The sequence below is a fragment of the Benincasa hispida genome, chromosome 7 (assembly GCF_009727055.1).
Source record: "Benincasa hispida cultivar B227 chromosome 7, ASM972705v1, whole genome shotgun sequence".
NCBI lineage: Eukaryota > Viridiplantae > Streptophyta > Magnoliopsida > Cucurbitales > Cucurbitaceae > Benincasa > Benincasa hispida.
In genome coordinates, this window is record NC_052355.1 from 42,784,040 (window position 1) to 42,809,466 (window position 25,427).

At 34.5% G+C, this 25,427-nt stretch overlaps 1 protein-coding gene across 2 annotated transcripts; it reads left to right on the forward strand.

Moving 5' to 3' along the window:
* Positions 1-16,280: 16,280 nt before the first annotated feature.
* LOC120081844 lies at positions 16,281-18,266 on the forward strand. Of its 2 annotated transcripts, XR_005482965.1 has the most exons (3): positions 16,281-16,657; positions 16,912-17,850; positions 17,957-18,266. XR_005482965.1 is itself a non-coding variant. In XM_039037019.1 (2 exons), exons 1-2 carry the CDS (start codon positions 16,326-16,328, stop codon positions 17,765-17,767), a joined length of 1,188 nt encoding a protein of 395 aa, XP_038892947.1. In that variant the 5' UTR covers positions 16,281-16,325; the 3' UTR covers positions 17,768-18,266. The 2 variants fall into 2 exon arrangements, 1 of the variants encoding a protein (XP_038892947.1); XM_039037019.1 differs by having other exon boundaries at positions 16,912-18,266.
* Positions 18,267-25,427: the final 7,161 nt, after the last annotated feature.

Consider the following 25,427-nt stretch of genomic DNA (forward strand, 5'->3'; position numbering starts at 1 on the left):
AAGCTCTAGGAGAATAATAGGGAAGATCTTGAGGTGGTCTACAGCAAGATTTAGAGAATTTTGCAGCTGAGAATCAAGATTTGAAGAAGTTCTACAAAGGTATGGCTCTAATACCAATTGTTAGAGTATATCAGCAAGCAACGAAAGTAACTAGGATCAATAAGCACTCTAATTCATTAATTTTGGTAGTAACTAAGCAAAAATTTTGGTAGTAACTAAGCAACATGATCGTGTAGTGCTATCGTATAGCACTCTTCACGTTGTTCAGCGCCCGCACAAAGCTATACGATCGTGTAGTACTATCGTATAGCACCTCTTCACGTTGTTCAGCGCCCGCATAAAGCTACACCTGTCTCTTATACACATCTAGATGTGTATAAGAGACAGCACTAGACGATCGCGCTAGACGATAGACGTTAGCGCTACACGATGAGCCTCAGTGAGATTTCGAGCATGGAGCGAGAGTAGCCGGTTCGACCAGTTTTCTTGCTGTCTCTTATACACATCTAGATGTGTATAAGAGACAGGGCAAACACTACACAATAGTTGTCAGCGCTACACGATGAGCCTCAGTGAGATTTCGAGCATGGAGCGAGAGTAGCCGGTTCGACCAGTTTTCTTGAGTCCTATTCAGTTCAGTCCCAAAAGGTTTTGCTGGTCCGGTTCAAACTATTCTAGTTTAGTTCAAGCTGTTTGGGTTCGGTTTGGAGTGGTTCGAGCGGTCTGGAAGCGGTTTTGAAGTTGTTACTTGTTGTTTTGTAATAATTAGGCTTTGTTTGCTTGTTTATACCAAAAATAAGACCATATCAGTTTGTGTTTAATGATTTATGCATTTGATGTATGTTATAATTAAATAAACCTTTTATGAGCATATAGTATGCCATGTAGATTTAAAATTCCACCATAGGAAGCATGTTACATGCATTGAAAGTATGTTATGAATTGTTATAATATATAGTATGCATGTTTAGGATTTCTTTTATTTAATATAATTGTTATATTAAATATTGAATTCCTTTGATATATGTTGTGGATGTTTAGCATATCTCAAATTTTTTAAGTTGTTATAAAATTGGGTTAGACGTTTAAAATCCATAACAAAGAACAGTTGCATGCTCACGTAGGTTAACTACTTGTTTTAATAGTTAAAACAGATCATTAAACTTGTAAAACTCGGGTTGCAAAATCAACCGGTATATAATCCCGTCGAAGGCTGGAGGTACTTAAATTGATGGTCTATGGAACACCTCCTACCTGGGGATTATAACCGAATTATTGAGTGTTGTTAACCGGTTTTATGAGCAAAATGTGAGCGATGTGAGGTAATAAAACGGTTTATCACCTAGACATCGTAGGTTTAAATCCATTTATAAGTATTATACTTGGATAAACCACATAGACTTAGGGTAGTTTGTTTAGCCGAAATGAACCTAAGTATAAATTTACCCAGTTAATAGAACACTTCAGTGGGAGTTTAATAAATTCTATATGATAAAGTTATTAGAACACTTCAGTGGGAGATTAATAACATATATGGTATGTTATTTTTAGCTCTCACGTCCCTAAGAGTTCATAATCCAGATTTAAGCGGTATTTCGTGTCACCTTGGGAATGACCTCCATACGAAAAGTATTTTTTAGCATAAATCTAGATTTCGGTGAATAAAGGGAAGTTGTTCAAACATAAATCAATTATTTGATATATAGATTTCAACTGCCACGTCTCCACATAGTTTACACCGTGAGATTCATATGACACTTCGTGTCACCCTGGGAGTGACCTCTATACGGAAACTATTTGTATGAGTTAATAACAAGGTAAACGAGGGAAGTTGTTTATAGTAAGTGGGTGAAGGATACGTGTCGACATATCTTGTGGTCTCTTTCGTTAATTTGGACCGTGAGATTCCTATGTTGTGCCTGCTGGTTAGCTTTAAGCGGCCCTTGCTAGTCGTTTAACGACGGCTATCCCCATGGAGGGTTGTAACATAGGATTTGGAACAACTCAAATTCTAGAAATGGATAGGATTTCTTAGGTCCATTCCCAACCTCGACTCTCAATTTCGGTAGCATAGTTGGGGCGGACCTCTGACGTCTGAAAATGGAGGGTTACACCTACAAAATTATTAAACTGTTAGTAATTTTTGACCAAAAGTGGTAGCTAAATGACTATCAGAATATGAGTTATTCTGGAGATAGTATTTGGTCAAGAATGTCTTGCTGTAGTATCGTTGCAAAAATAATTTTGGGTATATTATTACTTTTCTAAAACTTGATTGGGTTTAAAAGCAATTCACTTATAGAATTTGTTTATAATTTCATAATGACGAGTTCACTAGTACAATTGTTGGTGTCTGATAAACTGATAGGGAATAATTATGCAACCTGGAAATCAAATTTGAATACTATACTGGTGATAGACGATTTACGGTTTGTCTTAATAGAAGATTGTCCTCCCATTCTGAGCTCTAACACAAACCGAACTATTCGGGATATGTATGATAGATGGATTCGGGCAAATGATAAAGCCCGTGCCTATATCCTCGCTGGCATATATGATGTTTTGGCGAAGAAACATGAGGATATAGGTACTGCCAAAGAGATTATGGAATCTTTACGAGGGATGTTCGGGCAACTGTCCTTCTCCCTAAGGCATGATGCTATAAAGTATGTTTACAACTTTCGCATGAAAGAGGGGGCCTCTGTTCGTGAACATGTCCTGGACATGATGGTCCACTTTAATGAGGCGAAAATAAACGGTGTTGTTGTTGACGAGAGAAGTCAAGTCGGTTTTATTCTAGAATCTCTTCCGAAGAGTTTTCTGCAGTTCTACACAAATGCACTCATGAATAAAATTGAATATAGTTTGACTACTTTCCTGAATGAGCTACAGGCTTTCCAGACTATGTTGAGAACTAAAAGTCTAGAATCAGAAGTAAACGTTACTACTGCTGAGAAGAGAGGAACGTCCTCCAAAAAGCCTAATGTTGCTTCCTGCTAAGAAGAGCAAAAGGAAATGTTTATAGAGTATTCCTGCAAAGAAGAGCAAAGGGAAAGGGAAGAAGAAACCCACTGGAAAGAAAGGGAAGAACAATGCTACAGACAAAGGAAAGTGTTTCCACTGCAACGAAGAAGGGCACTGGAAGAAAAACTGCATTCAGTACCTTGTTGAGAAGATAGTAGAGAAAGTAAAACATGCAAACTAGTGGGAGATGTTGTTGTTTGATGATAACTTTACTTGCTTTAGTTATCTTGTAAAGAACAAAATGTATATATTTTTGTTGTAAATGAAATGTTCATTTTCAAAAACAATGTTTGTTCTGTCTTATAGCAACTTCTGTTAAGAATCAAACTAGTTAAAAGCCATTTGCAAATATTCAGATATTTAAAATGGCTTGAAATCAATTAGATTAAAGTATAAAAATTTTAAAGATTTCCAGATTTATTTAATTAACACTGTTAACAAGGGTTGTTAAGATAGATCAAATGCGTCTTGCTCAAAGAGTTGAGAGTACCTCAATGTAGTGGGAGGAAAGTATGACTTCCTGGTCATTATTGAGAATAAGATGCATTCTCCATATAGTTTAATAAAAAGTCTATTGTACACTTACATGTTTACAATTATTCTCTCGGCTAAAGTGTTTGAGAATCACCTAGTAAGACTAGGAATACTAGGTAAATAACCTAAGGCAAGTGGGAGAAATATCGGGTATGGGATACCGAATAGTAAACCATGGGTATGGGATACCCTAGTTTATTGTATTTCTCTATAAAACTCAGAAACTCAGTCTTATATATTCATATATATAAGTTATCACTGGAGTTTTAGTCCAAGTGGGAGTTTGTTGGGTTTTATGTTCTAAAACTCGTGGTTTGTAAACAATAAAACTTGTTATGAAAATTCAATAAGTTGTTATTGAAAATATGTTTTGCTTATTAGAAATCCAATAAATCTAAAAGACCCATGACTATTACATGAGTAATTGAACCTTATATGGAGACATAAAAGTGGACCAGGTTCGAATAAATAGTCAAAATGATCTATAGTATATGAATAAGGTTGGGTGCCTTATTCTGATAACACTATTGGATGCGGCCTACTCTGTAGTTGTTACAAAGAGTTGTAAAGTGCTACAAACGAAGTGATCCTAATTCGTACATGTTATGACATGAGGAATGAGGGCGTTCTGTGCAAATGGTTTTGTACAAGATCGGACCACGAAATAAGTCACTCTTACTTTATAACGCTGTTTACAATTTAAGACTGACTATTTCAAAGTGATGACCTAGGTAACTTGACCTTAATCCTGAGCTAACTATGAACTCCTGTTTATTCGGGATTATCCTTAGATTTGCATAGGTGAGGGTTGGCTCAACAACGCCGGCTGAATAAACCTCCTTTTTAGGGGTAAGACCGGGTAGATAGCTAGGGACAAAGGGTGAAAGAAGAAATTCACTCCTACCCGCTTTTAGGGATAGTAGAGAGGCCCTTAAGTGCTGACTCCGGGTCTTGAACAAGGGACCCCACCCTCTCATTGGCCCGAGAGGGACTCGGTTTGTTGATTGGATCACAAATCAATTGTTCATTAGAGGATCAGTGGAACTTAAGGAACAAGAGGTATTCTCGGGGGTAAAACAGGCTTTTGACACAGTCCTTATTACGAACAACCTGTGAAGGGTTAACTTACTAATCATGGTTATATCGAGTGGACATAATATATCTATAGTGAGGGGAGTTCAACTATGGGCTTTAGTAGAGTGACCCATTAGTTAACGAATGGGGGTTAATTCAGTGTAATGAGTTTAGTCAATTAATCTCAGATCGTTGAAGCCCATGATCTGTAGGTCCGCGAGGTCCCCCTACTAGCTCGTAAATGGATTAGCTTTATGTAGTGTGATAAGTTAATTTGAAACATTCAAATTAGAATTAAAGGAATTAGTAATTGTATAAGATATAATTACACGTTTAATTTTTAGAATTAAACGGAATAGGAGAATTAATATTTAAATATGATCTAAATATATGAAAGTGGATTTGTGTAAAATTAATTTAATATTTGATATTAAATTAATTAGAATTATTTATATTGTTTAAATAATTATTTATTAAATTTATTAAGAAAAATTAATTTATGAAATTATCTTTGTAAAATTAATATTATTTTCAATTTTAGAAATCAAATTGATATTTGAAATCATTTTGGTAAAAATTGAAAAAGTTAGAAAAACACAAAAATGGAATTTTGGTTTTTTCCAATTACACCTTCAACTAGCTCACACAAAACCCACTTCATTTGGTTTCAATAACTCCAAGCATGAGCTGCATCTCATGCAGCCATCTTCGTTGCATGAAGATCCTACAATATATTGAGAAGATTGAAACGGAATTGAAGTATGCATCTATAGAATTTTTGCTGAAAAATTCGTGTTGAAGAAGTTGTTCTTCAAGTGGGTTGAAGCAGTGAGTTATTCTCCAAGTTCCCTTCATTCAAGCTTATTTTGAGTCCCACAACTCAATCTAAAGCTCCAAGAGAATAGTGAGAAATATCTTGAGGTGGTCTAAAACAAGATTTGGAGAAGTTTGCAGTTGAGAATCAAGATTTGAAGAAGTTCTACCCAGGTATGGTTTTAAACCCTCTTGTTTTAGTATGAACATGCTTTAGTTACTGCCAAAATTAATGAATTAAAGTGCTTATTGATCCTAGTTGCTTCTGCTGCTTGTTGATATACACTAATAGATCTCACGTGCAATGACCATGTTCTCAACCCTTTTGGCCAATGCATCAGGTATGCTTGCCAAAATATGAAGTCGGGCCATCGAATTAGCCTTCATCCACACCTTATATGCATTACGAACAATTCACGGTACATCAGGGTTTGGGACTTAAGGACACTCCTTAAACATGAAAAAGTAGAAAAGGCAACTAATGGAAAATCAAGCATTGCCATGTTGCTGGAAAAACAAACATATTGATCTATGTTAGATTTTAGCAATTACTCTTTAAAAAACAAATCCAATCAAGTTTAGCAAAATCTAAATGAACCCCATATAACATCTAGTTTTGCAATGACGCTTCGGCGGTCTAGGACAAAACCCACCCAAGGGTAATCAATTTATCCCTCCTTTGAATTAAGATACTTTCAACCAATCATTACACCAGAACAACTATTGTTCCTATAACGACTAGCCATCATTGATTTGGTCAAGAAATCCTTAATTTGCTTAACAATTTCCCGAAATGTGACCCTTCTTTTTAGATCCTAGAGTTCCGCCCCAAGCAGCAAATCCGAAGAAAAAAAATTGATTGGAGCAAAAACTAAAGCAACCCTATCCATTTCTGGTATTCGCCTTGGTATTAACCAACTGCACAAAACATCCAAAGGGGGACGCTCCCAGTGCGTCGCGAGGTTATGCAAGAAAGTCTCATGGTGTAAACCAATGAAGGAGACTGCAAGACATGTTGACACACATCCTTCTCCCACTTACTATAAATACTATCTCCGTTCACCTTGATATTAACCCATACAAACACCATCCGAAGGGGAATGCTTCAAGGGCGCCACGAGGTTAAGCATGAATTTCACGGTGTGAACATTAAAGAGAAACGTGAGTGGAATTGACATATTATATATATTTTTTCCTTCCACTGAGTATTTTAACAGCCTAGGTTTAGTTTACTTAGAAAAACACGACTATTTATTTTTCCTAAGTGACTGTTAAGGTTTTCCCAAAAGTAACTCTTACTTTGGAAAGTTAAACAATTTTTTTATCAACATTCATTAAACACTTTAACGAACTTTAGTCAATTGTTGCATGCTTGTAGCAAATTGATCTAATTCACCTTTCTAGGTAGGTTCCTAGGTAGGGGTGTTCCGTTTTCGTCAGCTTAAATACCCTAGCCTAGCAAGAACCCGCCTTAGACAAAAGCTCCCTTATAGATAGATTTATTACAAATTTAATCTCTTAGTCAAATCAACTTAATCCTATTAAACCAATTTAAAAGATTAAACTTAGGTATCTAATCTCAATAGAACCATGATCTTAGGTCTATCTCAATCAAATTTTAAAACTCTTTTAAAAAATGATTTTATCTAAGTTTGCATGCAACTCTTTGTTATTGATTTTATTTCTAATTTCATTAATTATAACACTTATAAAAAATGAAACAATCAAAATCAACTACAATACAAAGCTAGACATCCACAAGGCATTTATAACTCTTATAAATAAACCTAAGTGTCATGCTTCATGCAATGTTCATTCATTACTACTTTATATAACTTAAATAACCAAGTAATGAACCAAGCATACATGTTGTCATACACCCTTATACTATAACACTTATAATATAAAGATGATGCATGGATATGCTTAATGCATGCATATATTATAACTCTTATATTGTATGATGCATGAACATGTTTTAAGGTAATTTAATCATGCAAACTTCTATATTATAACACTTATAATATAAAGATGATGCATGAATAAAATGCATAACCTAAGGTGGGTTTTAAAACTATATGTCGTACATTATGGCATATATACTAACATACATCTCATGTACATTAAAGAAAAATTGATGGATCGGGACAATTAGCCTCGAAACTAGAACATAAAAGCTATCTATTACAAAATAATTGAGTCAACCGGTTCAAACAGGCGAACCGAGTCTTGAACCGCCCAGCGAAGCCTCATCCCTTGATCGTGTAATAGCTTCTTGTGATCATCTAGTAACGCTGATCGAGTATAAACGATCATGTAGCATAGATCGAGTGCCTTTTAACTATGCGGTGAAGCATGAAGGCCCTACGATCGTGCAGCGCACAATGAACAACGCATGCCTAAATGATCGAGTAGACGACGACTATGTGATGAAGCATGATCGTCTAAACGATCGAGAAGCAAGTGTCGAGTATCTTATACTGGGTGATTGAGTAGCTAATGACTATGCGATGAGCATGTTAAACTACACAATCGTTTAGTGCACGTGCATGCCATGCATCAAGTATCATGTACTCTATGCGATCGTTTACCCCAAGAGTCTACGCGATGAAGTAGCCAACACAACACGATCGAGTAAACTTTTGATTGTTTAGCATCAACCATGTGATCATTTAGTAAATACTACACGATTGAGTAGAACTTTTGTACACGATCGTTTAGCCAAATTTAAACGACCGTTTAGCCTGGGCTACACGATGCGACCAACTTTTCGTCTTTTTCCTCAAAGCAAACAACATCTCCATGCATCTTTGAAACCTCATCATGAATGACTCAAACAAAAATAAAGACTTGAATACAGACTCGATTACTTGTTAATTATGCCCAAAAACGCATGAGCCCTTACAAATTAACACTTTGAAAACTTAAAGAAAGCTTTAAACAGAGGTAATCATCACGTAACATCCATCAATTCACATCTACAACTACATCTAAACTTAAACATATTGCAGACAACATAAAACTCACCATGACTGCAAATATAATTCAATACATCAATGGAATTTGGAATATCAGAACAACCTGGCTCTGATACCAATTAAAGGAACTCTAAAACTAGAGAACCAATGAGCGGAAGCAGATCGTTCCAAATCCCATTGTGAAAGAACATGAACATTTACAATCTAACAGAATAGTTATGCATCAAGGATAAAATTATAGCATGCTACTAAGGTTAAACACAAAGGGATCGAGTAAACATACCCTTGAAGAACCTTTTCTTCTATTATTCCCTCGATTAAACTCAGCAACGCGTCCAACAACGAACGCAACACGCCACTGGAATATCCTCGAATAGCAACGAGTGTAACTCGATCCTCGACCCTCGAACAAAAAGTTGACACCACCATAAAGGTTACCTTGGTATTCTCGGTATGAGAATCTAGGAGGTGTGGGCTCTATATGGATTTGGAAGAGGAAAGAGGAACTATGCGATCGGGTAGATGATCGAGTAATTGGGAGAAGGAAGAAGTCTATCGCATAGACTTGTGTACTCGATCTTTTAGCAAGTAAGTCACTATCATTTCGATTGATTGTTTACTCTCTCAACAAGTTATCGTATAACTTGCTTCGTGTAATGCATCAAATGAATTTAACGAAAAACTATTTTTCAATTTTATCCAATCGGTTGCCATAAATAGTCTCTAACCTTCCACCAAGGTGGTTATTGGAGAAAATCGAAATCAATTATCTTATAATTAATTTATTATAAATAAATATAATAACTAATTTATCATATTATATTTATAACCTATAGTTTTAATATCACATCATATGCAACATATAAACCATAGTTCTTTTCTCCTTTATGGAATTCAATATAAATCATATTTATATTAATTCCTCCAATCAAATAATGTATCAAATACATTATATCAATTATTTAATTTAATTATATCATATATAATCAAATGCCCTCTTATTAATTTGAACACTTTAAATTAACCAAAAAACTGATTCTTAACATGCATCCATTGAGCTACCAAGGGGACCTTGTGGACTTGTAGCTTGAAGCTCCAACGGTATGTGAATAACTAACTAAACTCTTTAATCACGATATCCAGCATCTGTTAACTGTCGGGCACTCCACTAAAGAATGACAAATACACTCTTCGCATTACAGATGTATTTCTGTGTCCATATAACCAATCAACAGTATGATGACCCTTCACAAATCGTTCGTAAGTACAGCTAGGCCAATTTACCTTTTTGCCCCTGTAGTTATATCTAATTCCTTAAGTACCACTGATTCCTCTAATAAACAATAAGTCATAGTCCCACCATGGCTGTGTCCTCTCTTCCCAAGAGAGGGTGTGGCCACTATGTTCAAGACCCGGAATCAGCCCTTAAGGGAACAATTTATCTACTTACCCCTGCTTCAGGGAAGGAGTGAATTCCGTCTTGTGTAGCTGAGTTCCTAGCTCCCCAATCAAACGAATCCTCAAAATGGTAGGCTTGTTAAGTTGACAATCTAACCACTCTCACCCATACAAATCAAAGGACCGTCCTTATAGCGGAAGTTCCCAACTCACTTAGGATTAAGGTCATGTTACCTATGGTCGTCCTAGTGAAATGTAAGTCTTAATTATCAATGATGTTATATAAAAAGACTAATCATTTCGTGGTCCGGTCTTATACAAACTCTTTGTATAGGATATCCTCGCTCACATGTCTCCACATGAATGGTCAGGATCAAACTGTTCATAGCACTTTACAACACTTGAAACATATACAAAACGGGTCGTATCCGTAGTGTCACCAGGATAAGGTATCCCCCCTTTATCCATATACTACAGACCATTTAAGTTATCACTTAAGGCATGATCCACTTCTATGTCTTCATAAACATGCTTAAGTTATATAAAATAACCTCGGATCTTAGTTTACTGGATTGAGTAAATGCTTATAAAATAACACTTATTGCATTAATAACAATATGTTTACATAATGTTTACAAACTATGAGACTACCAGAAGATTTAGGACACTAATCCCAACAACTGCATGTCACGCTATCAGCATAGTAGAAGTCGACAATAATCATATAATTGCTAACGAAGTTGACAACTCAAAAGAAAGGAAGCAAAGAGTTTCTGTCTTCGATCGTATCAAGCCTTCAACTACTCGATCTTCAGTCTTCCAAAGATTGAGTATGGCCACGATAGAAGAAGGAAACCAATGTCCAATGACTACTTCTACTCAAACGTCAGCCTTCAAAAGGCTAAGTATCTTCACATCAAAGAAAGATCGACCTTTAACATCTACTAGATGGCAAGCAATCAATATAAAAGAAAGATGAAAAACTTGAAGGTAAAACCATTTCATGAAGAAAACAACGACGAAAAATTCACAGTCGTATCCCTTCACGGATGAAGAGGAAGTTATCTGTTGATATAAATACAAAAGGTTCCTTGATAGTGAAGCCAAAACTCATCATATTGATGAATCCTAGAAACGAAGAGGATGATCAAAGCCATGATGAAATTAGAACTTCTGAAATTTAAATGTAAAGCTCCTTATCGCAAGAGCCTAAATTGCATGGTGCTTTTGGCTCACATGAGTTTAAAAGGTGAACGACCCGAAAAAGAAAATCTCTTCATTAAACTACGTTATGACTTAATCCTGTCATTGTAAAGGGTGTGTAAGAAGCTTGAAAGAAACTTCAAATTCAGTCCAGCAAAAAAAAAAAAAAAAAAAAATTGAACTACTTTATGACTTGATCCCTGTCATTGTAAAGGGTATGTAGGCAACTTGAAAGAAACTTCAAGTTCAGTCCAACAAAAAAAAACATTGAACTACATTATGACTTGATTCCTGTCATTCTAAAGGGTACATAGGCAGCTTGAAAGAAACTTCAAGATCAGTCCAACAAAAAAAACATTGAACTATGTTATGAATTAATTCCTGTCATTGTAAAGGGTATGTAGGTAGCTTGAAAGAAACTTCAAGTTCAGTCAATCAAAAAAAAAAACATTTGAACTACGTCATGACTTGATCCCTTTCTTTAAGGGTACGTAGGCAACTTAAAGAAATTTAAGTTCAGTCCATAAAAAAAAGGGTACCATAATCATCCTATGTATGACGCTACACGACAGATTAAAGATGTTCATCCCTGTTGGGGGCAACACAATAAATTGAAGATATTCATCTCTTTAAGGAGCTAACATAGAAAATTAAAAGCACACACTTAGAATGGGCCTTCGCTTCCTCTTTAAAGTCAAGTTTAGAGGCTTCACCACTTCCCTTTTGAAGTAAAATTTGGATGTTTCGTTTCTTCCTCTTCGAAGTTCAAGTTTGGTACAACTTCTCTGCTTCCCCTAAAATATATTATTCCCTGCAGCTTCGCTCCTTCTCTAAAAGTTGTTGCAATTCTGCCTCCTCTACAAAGATGTTGGTGCTATGGTTTCTTCATCTCCAAATTCGAGGATCAGACTGTTGCTTTGATGGTTGAATCGATGTTTCTCTGTCTCTGAATTTGATGGTCACACTACTGCTTCCCCGTCTCCAAGTTCGAGGGTTTCATTATTGCTTTTACAACTCTAACTTCGATGGTTGCATTGATGCCTCTCCATCTCCAAATTTGATGGTTGCACTATTGCTTCTCTGTCTCCAAGTTCAAAGGTTGGATTGCATGCCCCTCATTCTTCAATTTCAGAGGCTTCGTAGATGTTCCTCTATCTTCAAGTTTAGAAGCTTTGTCGATTTCCCTCCATCGTCAAGTTCAGAGGCTTCTTCGATGCCCATCTACAAATCCGAAGGCTTCGTTGATGCTCCTCCATCTTCAAGTTTAGAGGTTCCATCGATGCTTCTCCATCTTTAAGTTTAAAGGTTTCATCAATGCTCCATCTTCATGGTCAAGTTCGGAGGCTTTACAATGCCATCTTCATGCTCAAAGTCACAAAGTCAAGCCTACTACCAAATATTCATTGGTGCTTCATCAAACTCAAATGCGAAGCATTCACCGATGCTTTGTCAAACTTAATTGCAAATGATTCACCGATACTTCAAGCTCAAGTGTAGAGGATTCTTCGATGCTTTATCAAGCTCAAATGTGAAGGATTCACCGATATTTCAAACTTAAATGCGAAGGATTCGCCAATACTTCAAGCTCAAGTGCAGAGGATTGGCCGATGCTTTATCAAGCTTAGATGCCGATGATTCATTGATGCTTCATCAAACTCAAATGTGGAGCATTCGTCGATGTTTCGTCAAATTCAAATGCAGAGAATTTGTCGATGCTTTGTGAAACTCAAGCGCGAAGATCTCGTGGATGCTTCTCCATCTTTAAGTTCAAAGACTCTGTCGATGCTCCTCCATCTTCAAGTTCAGAGGCTCCGTCGATGCTTCTCCATCTTAAAGTTCAAGATTGGCATACATGACCTGCTTCCATCTTCAAGTTCAAGATCGATGTGCATGGCTCTACTTCCATCTTTAAGTTCGAGATTGGTGTGCATGGCTCCGCTTCCATCTTTAAGTTCGAGATCGATATGCATGGCTCTGCTTCCATCTTCAAGTTTAAGATCGGTGTGCATGGCTTCGCTTCCATCTTCAAGTTCAAGGTCGATGAGTCTAGCTCCGCTCCATCTTCAAGTTCAAGGTCGGTGTGCGTGGCTTCGTTCCATCTTCAAGTTTAAGGTAGGTGTGCGTGGCTCCACTTCATCTTCAAGTTCAAGGTCGGTGTGCATGGCTTTGCTCCATCTTCAAGTTCATGGTTGATGTGCATGGTTTGACTCCATCTTCAATGTCTCCATCTACAAAGTCATGATGCAACTTTGCTTCATCTCCAAAGTCATGGCGTGGCTTCCCTTCATTTCCAAAGTCATTGCGTGACTTCCGTTCATCTCCAAACTGATGATGTGGCTTTACTTCATCTCCAAAGTTTGGTGTGGCCCACTTCATCTCCAAAGTCTGTGGGGTTCGCTTCATCTCCCAAGGTTGGCATGGCTCGCTTAATCTCCCAAGTTTGGTGTGGTTTGCTTCATTTCCCAAGTTTGGCGTGGCTTCATTTCATCTTCACAATTCATATCGGTGCAACTTTGCTCCTTCTCCAAAAGGTTGGTACAACTTCACCCTTCCCTTTCCAAAATGTAAGTGCAGCTTCGCTTTCTCTCCAAAAATATTAATGTGGTTCCATCTCATATACAGGATCAAGTTTGGTTTTCCTAGCTTCACCACTTATGCGAGAACAGCTCTGGCCCATCCGACTCTATCTCATATTCGAGATCGACTCCAGTCAACCTGACTCCACTCAAAAGCTCCATGGCATATTTTCCTCATCATCAAAGCTTGATGGCATATTTGCCTCATCTTCAAAGTCAGATCAATAAGTGATATAATAAGGTGGATCTTTCTGGGGTCATCCATAGGTTGATCGAATGAGGGAGTTGTAAGCCTTTTTGGGGCCCCCACATGTTGATCGAGATATACAAAGGTAAATCTTTCCAGGGTCATCCATAGGTTGATCAAATAGGGAAATTATAAGCCTTTCTGGGCCCCCTAGGTTGATCGAGATATATAAGGGCAGACCTTTCCGGGGCCATCCCTAGATTGATCGAATTAGGGAGTTGTAAACCTTTTTGGGGCCCTCCATTTGATCAAGATATACTAGGGTAGACCTTTCCGGGGTCATCCTTAGGTTGATCGAGTGGGGGAGTTGTAAGCCTTTTCGGGCCCTCCCTATGTTGATCGAGATATACTAGGGTAAACTTTTCCGGGGTCATCCCTAGGTTGATCGAATGGGGGAGTTCTAAATCTTTCCGAGATCCCTCATGATGATCAGGAAGCATGAGTACAAGCGGCGATACAATATGTAGATCTTTTCGGGGTTATCCCTATGTGTGTCAAGGAGATAGTCATGCAGATGGGCATTACTGCAAAAAAGAAAATGAAACAGAAAATATAAAGAAAAAAGAAAAAGAAAAGAAAAGGAAGAAAAAAATAAGAAGAAAGAAAAAGAAGATAAAAAAGAAGGAAAATTGAAAGAAAGAAGAAAAAAAAGGGTGAAAAAAAAGAGAAGAAAGAAAGAAAGAAAAGATTTTAAAAAAAAGGGAAAAAAAAGTTGGAAAAAGAAGAGGAAAATGAGAGAAATGAAATTATAGAAGAAGATGGGATGAGGATCATGGAGGGGTTTAAAGTCTTATTTATAGTGGTTTCCGGTTTCGTAACAAATTAGGAAATTCAAATCAAATAAAAATTTGATTTAAAATATTAGTTTTTTATTAGATTTCTTAATTTGATTCTATCATAATTTCAAATCAAATTAAAAAAAATCAAATTAAACAAATTCTCTATTTAATTTAATTTATTAGATTTTGTTCTCAAATTTATCTTTAAAAGATTTGGACACATTCCAAATTTTATTCAAAATCAAATTAAATTAGGGATAAATTTTGAATTTTTTTTCTTAAATTAAAATTTTGGTCATATTCCATATTTCATACTAAATTCAAATTTCTAAGCTTTTATCTCCTAACCAAATTAAATTGGAGATTCAAAAATTTTCCATAAATTAAAATTTAGCCATATTCCAAATTTCATTCAAAATCAAATGGTTCAATTTGAGATTAAACTGTATATAAAATTTCAAATTAAAATTCGGACATATTCCAAATTTTATCCAAAATCTAAATCCAAATATAGACTTTTATCCTAGGGTCAAACTAAATTGAGATAAAATCTCAAATTGATGTAAAATTCAAATTTGGGCATTTCCAAATTTTATATTAAACTCATCCAAATTTAGGTTCTTATCCCTATTTTCAAATCAAATTGTGGGAAAGATCTACAATTCATCCTAAATTAAAATTTGGCCATATTCCAAATTTTATTCCAAATCCAAGTTGTCCAAACTTGATTTTTTATCTTCAATCAAGATAAATTGTGGATAAGAAAAGAAATCTCAATTGATATTTTATTAAAATTTGGGCATATTCCAAATTTTATCTCAAATCCAAATCAAATTGAAGTAAAATTTCAAATTAAAATTTGGTCGTATACCAAAATTTATCAAATTCGAGTTAAACTTTTATACTAAATTCATAGTTTGACTGACATAACAATTGAGGTCAAATTCAATAATAGATATTTTTGGATTTTTTATTCCAACCTTATATTTTTCGAGATTCATCCACCCATATGTGTGCATAAATGGGTAATTGTTAAACGAGAAATTTTGGACCAATCATAAACTGCCACATCATTATGAAATTCTAATTTGGGACTAACTAGGAGGTAACATGTGTCCCAAATTGAAGTTGAAGACAAATTTCGATGATGCAGGTGATTTTATCATGATCGTTGAATGATTAATTTGACCTAATTTGATATTATTATTTGAGTTAAAAGTTGAGCCCAAAAATATGCTTAATTTGACCTAAATGTCAAATACGGCCCAAATCTAATTAATCGGACCATCTATGAACCAACCAAACTTAAACTCATGAAATATATCTGAAAACTTTATAGAGGGGCTTTGCCCATTATTAGAGTCATAAATTCTATAACTAGAGAGAATTTTTCAAGACTCTTGAAGTTGACCTCTTGCCAATCATCAAAGAAGAAGATTGTAATTGCTAGTTGAAAATTCAAATAATCCGGAACCTAGTGTGAACACCCACATTTTTATCAAATTTCTCTCTCCCACGTTTTTATACTTTTACAAAATTTTCATAGAGAAAACATAAGGGTATAATGGGTATTTGTTTTAAAATGGAGGGCAAAGTAGGAAGCAAAAAAAATCTCCACGGTATATTATATATAATATACGCAACCTGTGTGCCACTAATATATTTTATTTTCATCAAACGGAAAAAAAAAATACATTACATGATGTACGTCACAAGGTCTCTTTCTCTGTACAAAAATAACCCGTCGGAGCTGTCGGCGCCGCCTCCCGCCGGTCCAAATTCGGGGATATTGATCGTCCAAGATATCAAAGCCGAACGAAGATGCTGTTTCTCAGTTTTTCGGGAGCACTTGACCATGGATTTGCCTTTCCCACAGAACAAAAAATTGAATCTCGAGTATTCCTATGGTTTCGATCCTTCAGAATATCACGACAACAACGATTACTTCTACGCCGTTTTCATTCCTGTTCTTGATCTACCCCTGTCTTCCCATCGCTACTATATTATCCAAACTCGCGGTGAACATGCCGGGTATTTCTCCTTTTCCCTTTTAATTTAGGGCCATAAAGACTAATTCTGTTTTTTTTGTCTACGGTTGAATTTTAAATTTAAAACTAAACAAAACATGGATAAGTTACTTTGACTAGTTTTTGAAATTCAGCCTCAATTTTGAAAATATTTTTTAGAATTTCGAAAACAAGAAACCCAATAAATTATAAACAAACCCAAATTGTTTACAGATTTGAGTTTCTATCATTTCTTTCTTCTCAAAATGATGATTACAGGAAAGCATATACAAGTTCAAGTGAAGAAGAAAAAGCCACATTCTGCTGCTGTAAAGTGGTTCGAGATGTTCCCCCAAGACAATTCAATCCAAACAACACATACCAACAATTCCAAATTATCCCCACAAGATCCCTTTCCGGCCACGAAGGTTTTGAAGCAATTTCAATGGCGGCTGATGGGATTCCTCCCTTTTTATTCAGAAGACCAGGTTGGACTGCCCACACCTCAAAAATCGACGGTTTCGACTCCATGGAAGCACACGGCGTAGACTCTGTTCTCCGATCCCAACTCCCAGACTTCAATTTTCCTTTACCCTGCAAGATTTCCAGTCCCGTCGTCGTCGGAAAATGGTACTGCCCTTACATTTTCATCCGTGACGGCGACGTGGATGTTCAGATGGACAGATCTATGTATTACGAAATGACCCTCGAGCAGAGTTGGGAGGAGATTTTTGAGTGTGAAAATTTTGAGGATGGAAACAGAGTAGTGGAGTTTGGTGTTTCTGTGGAGAAGGAAGTGGTGGTGGTTTTAGGGAAGACGGTGGCTGGAGGTGAGAGAGATGTCGGCAATGGTTTTGTGTGGTTTAGTCCGGCGAAGATTGGGTTGAGCTTGGCGATTGTGGAGAGGATTAAATGGCAGGAGGAAGAAGGGGGATTTGAATGGGTTGAAGAAGGGAAAGAAAAGGAAGTGAAAGTGAAAAGAAGAGAAGAGTTTGAAGGCGTGGGAATTGTGTGGAAGAGATTTGGGTGTTATGTGTTGGTTGAAAGGTTTGTGCTTAAGAGATTGGATGGAACTTTGGTCCTTTCTTGGGAATTTAGGCACACTCATCAAATTAGAACCAAATGGTGGGAGTGACAAAAAAATAATAAAACACTTGCGATGCCTCAAACCACACCCATTTTTATGCAACTTATCCACTAATCACGAGTTAACACGTGGTAATTTTTTTCCTTTTTAAATATGGTTTTGCTTTTGTGAGTAAAGGAAATGTAGATATATTTGTTTGGTCTCAAGTCAATTGGTTAAGACATATATTTTTTACAGGTTCGCATCTTTGTCGTAAATGTTGATGGCTAGCTAGAGGAGAACCCATGACATATCCTTGAATACTAAGGGGTTGTTTGAGGCGTTAAGATGGTATAAGATGTCTAGAATTCTGATGTCTGAGAAATTCTGATGTTTGGGGAGTTTTATGTTTGTGTTTGGGGTGTAGAGTTGTGTTGTTTGAGTTCATATGTTTGTATTTTGATATGAGAGTTGTTATGTAGTAGTTCATATGTCTGTATTTGAGTGTGCAAAGTTCATATGTCAGTACTATAAAATAATTTGCCTATATGAAGACTATTTTTTTTAATCTTATAATTTAATTATTATTCTTTAATATTGTTGTTTAAAAAAATTTAATCAAAATTTAAAGATTAATCAGTCAACGAAATACCTATATTTAAAAATACGAAATTTAATTCTAAACCATGGATGGATGTACCAACTTTTTTTCTAAAACATTTTTCCACTTCCTAATATATATATCTTCAATCATGACTTGAATTTTGAAAAAAGTCTTCAAAAATAAGACAAATAAAAAATAAAAATAAACAAGTGAAAGTAGTATTTATAAATTTAATTTTTAAAAACTATCGAAAACTTAAGGTTATGAATGGTTAGTTAAATATTTTTGTGAAGCATTTTAAAAAAAACTTTTGCTTATGTTTGATTTTAGGGATTTCGTTGAGGTTTTTCTCATATATATTCATGGATGAGTTTACTATTAAGGTTTTATAATAGGCTTTGAATAGTAGATTTTGAATATTGATGTTGTATATGAAGACATTTTTATATTTTTGAGAAATTGTGTATAAAGATTTAATCCAAAATATTGTGATTTTTTTAATGGGCATTATATAGATAAATAATTGATATACTAAGCAAATAAAAATGAAAACTTGAATGACATAATTTATAGATAATAAATTATTAATTTACCCTATCACAGGACACTGAAAGAAAAAACGATGTATGTAAATTGAAGGTAAAAAATGGGTGCATGGAACTAGATTGAAATACCATGGTTTCTTAATAAATTGGATATAGTGGAAAAAAATTACACCCAAAGTATAATGAAATAAACTCAAGAAAAGAATAAAGAAATAAAAATGTAAGTGGGCCATAGGAAGAGAGGAGAGAATGATGTGAGTGACGATTGGGTATGAGAAGGGAGGAGACATAGGAAGTGTGAGGTGGAGAAGTTGAGAGAGTTGTTAAATAAGGGTTACTGTACACATGTTGAAAGTGTTAGGGTTGATGCCCTAAATCTCATAGGATCCTATAGTTTGTAAACATTATTGAACAAACTCATTATGTATTTAATAAAATATTTGATATTCTATTTGTTGTCTATAAAATATATGATATTTCAGTTTCATTAACCATAAATCAATAAACTAACATCTAAGATTATCTTTGTAACTTAAACATGTATGTAGAGACATACGATTATGTTTATACAGGTGGATCATTTTTTAGTGATAACCTAAATAGTCTGTAGTAGATGGATAAGGCTAGGTACCTTATCCTGGTGACACTACGAGTATGACCCACTTTGTAGGTATTACAATTGTTGTAAAGTGCTACAAATGATCTAATCATGATCATTCATGTATAGACATGTGAGCGAGGGTATTCTATACAAAGGAGTTTGACCATGAAATATTTAGTCTCATTATATAATGTCATTCATAATTGAGACTTACATTTCACCAGGGTGATCATAGATAACATAACCTGAATCTTAAATGAGTTGTGAACTTCTGCCTATAAGGGTGATCATTTTATTTGTATGGGTGATAGTGGCCAGATTGCTGACTTAACAAGTCTACCATTTTGGAGATTCGTCTGATTGGAGAGTTGGGAACATAGCTACACAAAATGGAATTCACGACTTCCCCGAGACAGGGGTAAGTAGATAAATTACTCCTTTAAGGACTGATTCCAGGTCTTGAACAATGTGGCACCACATCCTTTCCTTGCCTGAGAGGAGTTTAGTCATGGTAGGACTATGATCTATTGTCATTAGTGGGATCAATAGTACTTAAGGAGTTAGATGTAACTACAGGGGCAAAACGATGATTTGATCTAATTGTACTTACGAGCAATTTGTGAAGGGTCATCATACTGTAGATTGGTTATATCCAATGGACATATAAATTTATTTGTAGTGCGAAGAGTGCAGCTGTCGTTCTTTAGTGGAGTGTCCGACAGTTAACGGATGGTGAATAATGTAATTAAAGAGTTTAATTAATTATTCATGTACCGTTCAAACTTCAAGCTACAAGTCCATGAGGTCCCCTTGGTAGCTCAATAGGATTAATTGAGAATCAGTTTTTGGATTAATTTAGATTGCTCAAATTAATAGAGAGATTTAATTATATATGATGTAATTACGTTGTTTCAATTATATGTGATATAATTGTCATAATGTATTTGATACATTATATCTTAATGAGAGAAAATAAATATTTGAATGAGATTCAGATATATTTTCTATGAATGAGATTCATAGTTGATAAATTTAATATAAATATGATTTATATTAAATGTCATATAATAGAGAAAAGAAACTATAGTTTATATTGTATGTGATACAATATTAAAACTATAGGTTATATGTTATATTTGATATAACATATAATTTAATACAAATATAATATGATAAGTTAGTTATCATATTTATATTTATATTATTATTATTTTAATAATAAGAAAAGGAGTTACAACTCTCTTCCTTTCTTTTCTCTCCACCCACGTAAGTGGGTGGTGATTATATTTGGCAAGTAGAAAAGAATTTTTTTCTTCTTCTTATTAAGGTTGAACGATTTGGAGAAGGTGAAAAAAACAACAAAGAGTTATGTGTGTTTGAGTTTTTGAGAGAATTCTCAATCTTTCCTCCTCTACATTAAATTTTCCCTCAAAATCCAAAATAGCCAGAGCCCACTACTCTTGAGTTCTCACTCTGAGAATACCAAGAAAACATTCGTGGTAGTGTTCGTTCGTATTTGAGGTTATTCATGAAGAAAGATTTCAAGTTGTTCGTGAATTGTTCGAGAGAAAACGTGAAGAAAATGTCTTCAAATGTGAGGTTTCTTGAAACCCTTTCTAAGCAAGCTGTAATTTATAATTAAATGCATATTTTGTTACTTGTTTAGTGTAAAATTTTATATTCAATGAAAATAGAGTTTTGTTGATCCGCTTCCGCTCAAGGTTCTCTCCTCCATAGAGTTCCTTAAGGAAGTGAAAAGGGGTAATGATATATCAGTGAGCCAAACGATGATATAGGGGATATATCATCTCCCCACATAGGATATTGAGCCCCCAAATTGGCCCTAAGAGTAATTCAAGGGTTTGGGTTGGATATTTCTCTTCGTGGACTCAGAGTTTACAATTTTTATTTGGTCCACGTGGCATAATTGAAGTCTTCTATTCTAAAAAAATAAATAAAGTAAATAAAATTAAAAAAAAAAAGAAATTAAATAGTCAAAGTAAATTATTTTCTAAACAATATGTTTTTCAAATAAACTTATACAGTTAATTCATAACATTCTCCTGATCAGGAAATATTGGATAGACAAAAGTCTCATAACTTTAATTCAAATCAAATAAAACAAAAATAAGGAAGTAGAAACCACAGCCATAAAAAGATGTATCTTTTCTCCTCAGTAAATATTGGATAAACAAAAGTCCCATAAAAGAAAATGTACTTTTCTCAAAATTCTGAAAGGTAAGAGACAAAATTTCTAATTATAATATAGAAAAATTTAAAATCAATTTTTTTATTATTAAAAATTCTAATGTTAGTATATGACTCTAATTGTATGTACAAACTTCAAAAATCCATTTCAAACAATTCTCCATCCTCAACATAAATTTTATACTCTAAACACAAATTAATTTAACTCTACTCACAAGACATCTTCAAATTTAATAATAATTCAGCGCTCCAAACACTTTCTATTATAACAATATATAACTTCATCTTGTTCACTATTACTACTAATTAATGAAAGTTGAAGATAATACTGGATTGAGAAGCATATAATGGGAAGTGGATGAAGAATAAGCTGAAGTCCATATTTTGGGTTAATAAAATTAGGATTAGAGAGGAGTGAATTCATTTTTATAATTCTCTACAAAGCTTTGAAATGAATAAAAATTAGAAAAACGCTTGTACAATGGATGTAGGCCTCATTAATTGAACCACTTTCTTCTTTATCGATCTTAATCTTCATCTTCTTCTCCTTGCTGATTGAATCTACTATCTGAAAATCTTCTCTTTGAATATCTGTGAGTGAAAAGAGAGAAAGGTGAGTGAATATCATCTCCTTCTTTGAGTCTTTGAGAATCACGTTGGAGAGAGCTTTCAAACTTCCATCTTGGTGTATATTTGCCTGTGCTGGCCTGAAGAGAAAGAATTGATCAATCTCGCATCAACCAGCTAGAAAATTGAGTGAAATGTGTGTGGTTTTCAAACTATCAATGTGGCTGGTTTATTTTCTTTCATTCTTCTTGGCCTGGGCAATTGGGTTAATAAAATTAAAATCCAACAAGTTGTATCAGAGCCAAGAAGAGTCCAAGATTTAGATTCTTTGAAGATTAAGAAACCGAGATTTGTGTTCTTGAAATTCAAGAATGACTGCAACCAGATTTAAAAAATACTTAACTTTGATAGGAGAAGTGATTTAGAATTGTGGAAGGCAAAAATTAAAGTTGTTCTTGGACAACGGAAGGCTCTCTTGGCCATTTCAGACCCTACAAAGCTGACAACTACCTTAATTAATGCTAAAAAAGAAACTACGGAGGTAAATGCTTATGAAACCATAGTTTTAAATGTGACCGATAGTGTATTAAGGTAGATTGTTGATCAAAAGACTGCCTTAATCTTTGGAGTAAGCTAAATGAGATTTATCTCAATAAAGATCTACCTAAAAGGCTTTCCTAAGGAAAGATTCTTTACCTATTGAATGAATGCTGCAAAGTCTCTCATAGATAATCTAAATGATTTTAAGAGGTTTTCTTCTGAGTTTAAATCAATGAGAGACAACATTGGTAAAGGAAATGATGCATTCATTTTTCTAAATTCACTACTAGAGTCATTCAAAGATGTTAAAGTGACTATGAAGTATGGAAGAGAAGATTACAACAGAGGCTATAGTTAAGTTATTGAGGGGTTGTTCTAAAGAAAAGACAAAAAATCCTGTTAAAAGAAAATAGAATGGTGAAGATAAATCCAAAATTAAGTGTCATTTTTGTCACAAAATGGGACATATGAAGAAGGATTGCTATTCCTTGAAAAGGAAACTGAATAAAAATAATGAGGAAAACAGACAGAGGAAAAATCGAGAGAAAATTCCTTCACATATTCGGATGCTTTGGCGACCACTAATGAGTGTGTAAGTCCGAATTCTATGGAGACCCATAATTGGATTATAGACTTTGGATGTTCAACCCATATGACACCATCTAAATGGTGGTTTTGTACTTGTAAGAAGTGAGATGGATGACTAATTTACATGAGGAATAACAACACATGTAAAGTTGTTGGGATTGGTTCTGCTTCCTTAAAGAAGAAAGATGGTTCAGTGAAGCTTATTAGGAATGTAAGACATATTCCTACTTTGAAGAGAAATCTCCTATCATTGGGGATGTTTGACTCCATAGGTTATGAGTATAGGGGAGTTGGAGGAACCTTTAAGATTATAAAAGTCTTAAAGATAGTTCTTGTGGCTAGTAAGATCAATGGGTTGTATGTTATTAAAGATGTACAGATGTCACGATCAAACTTGATTGCTTCAGATGGAGATCCTACTGAAGAGGAGCTATGACAAAAGATTATCAATATTAGTGTGAAGGGATATTGCCTAAAGGGATTGGAGATAACTTGCACTTTTGTGAGTATTGCATACTTGGAAAGACTACTGGGCAGAATTTTCCAAAGGGACGACACACTACTAAAGAAATTCTAAAGTATGTGCATTCTGACCTTTGGGTCCAACTCACTCTCCCTCCCTAAGTGGTGCAAGGTACTTCCTATATTTTATTGATGACTTTTCTAGGAAAAGTTTGGTATATTTCTTTAAAATAAAAGAATAAGTTTTTGGGAAATTTAAAGAGTGGAAGATCCTAATTGAAAAGTAAACCTTTAAACAAATAAAACATTTGATAACTGATAATGGTTTAGAGTTTTGTGGAGAAGATTTCAACAAATTTTGCAGGGATAATGGAGTTGTAAGACAAAACAATGATGTATACACCTCAACAAAACGAGGTGGTTGAAAGACTTAACATAACAATACTTGAAAGGGTAAGATGTCAGCTGTCCGATGCTCTTTTACTAGAAAAATGTTGGACAGAAGCTATCGATAGAGTAAACATGCATAAGGCAGAAGCTAAGAGAATCATTAAACACCCTAATTACATTTAATTTGAGTTTAAAGCATGTTGAAAAACAATTTCAATATAACGAGAGTTTCATTTGTGTATACATTTCTAGATTCACTTCAATTTCTTGCTGAATTCCACGAATTGGATCTCCAAATCCTTAGTAGACCACCAAAAGAAGCTTCTCTACTATTTTCAGTTTTGGATTGAGTGGTGAAAACTCTAAATTGAGATGGATTAAGCAAGAGATTGGAGAGGATTTGAGAGTTAAATAGGCTTTTTTTTTTTTTTTTTTTTGCATAAATTTCANGCATAAATTTCAGAATGCATGATTTTCAATTCATAAAAATTTGAGGTTTTTATTTAGTTAATACATGCAAGCACTAAGCATTCACAAATTGACACTTCAAGAAGCATTAACTTAGTAGTCTAGGTGTTGAATAAGGGAAAAAAACCCACTAACAAGATCAAATCTTGAAAATATCCACTTTCAATTAAATTCCAAATTTTTATTTAAATTAATTGTAATTAATTAATTTAAACAACAAATTCAATTCCTAAAATTGAATTTTTAATTTGAAATTAATTTCATTTAAATAATCAATTAAACAAATTTAATTAATTAAATAATAATAATTTAATATAAAATATTAAATTAATAAAATACCTAGTTCAAACATGAATCTCCATTCATGTAATCAATATTTAAATCAATATTTATATATTTTAAACTCTTAAATTACATTTTATTTCGATAAATTCAAATGTTAATTATATCGAATATAATTATCCAAACCCTAAATTGAATTTGAACATTACAAATTCAAACCCTGGATTTGAACACTTCAAATTCGCTCAATTTTCTAATCTAGGTGTAATGTTTTACGAGCTAGTAAAGGGACCTTATGAACTTAGATATCATGAGCGCCAATGATTTGAGATTAATCAGTTAAACTCTTTAATCCGAGTTAATCAATATTCACTAACCACCGAGACATACCACTATAGCTCAATGGTTGCACTCTCCTCATTGAAGATATATTTCTGTCCACTTGATTTAACCATGATCAGTAAGTCGATCTTT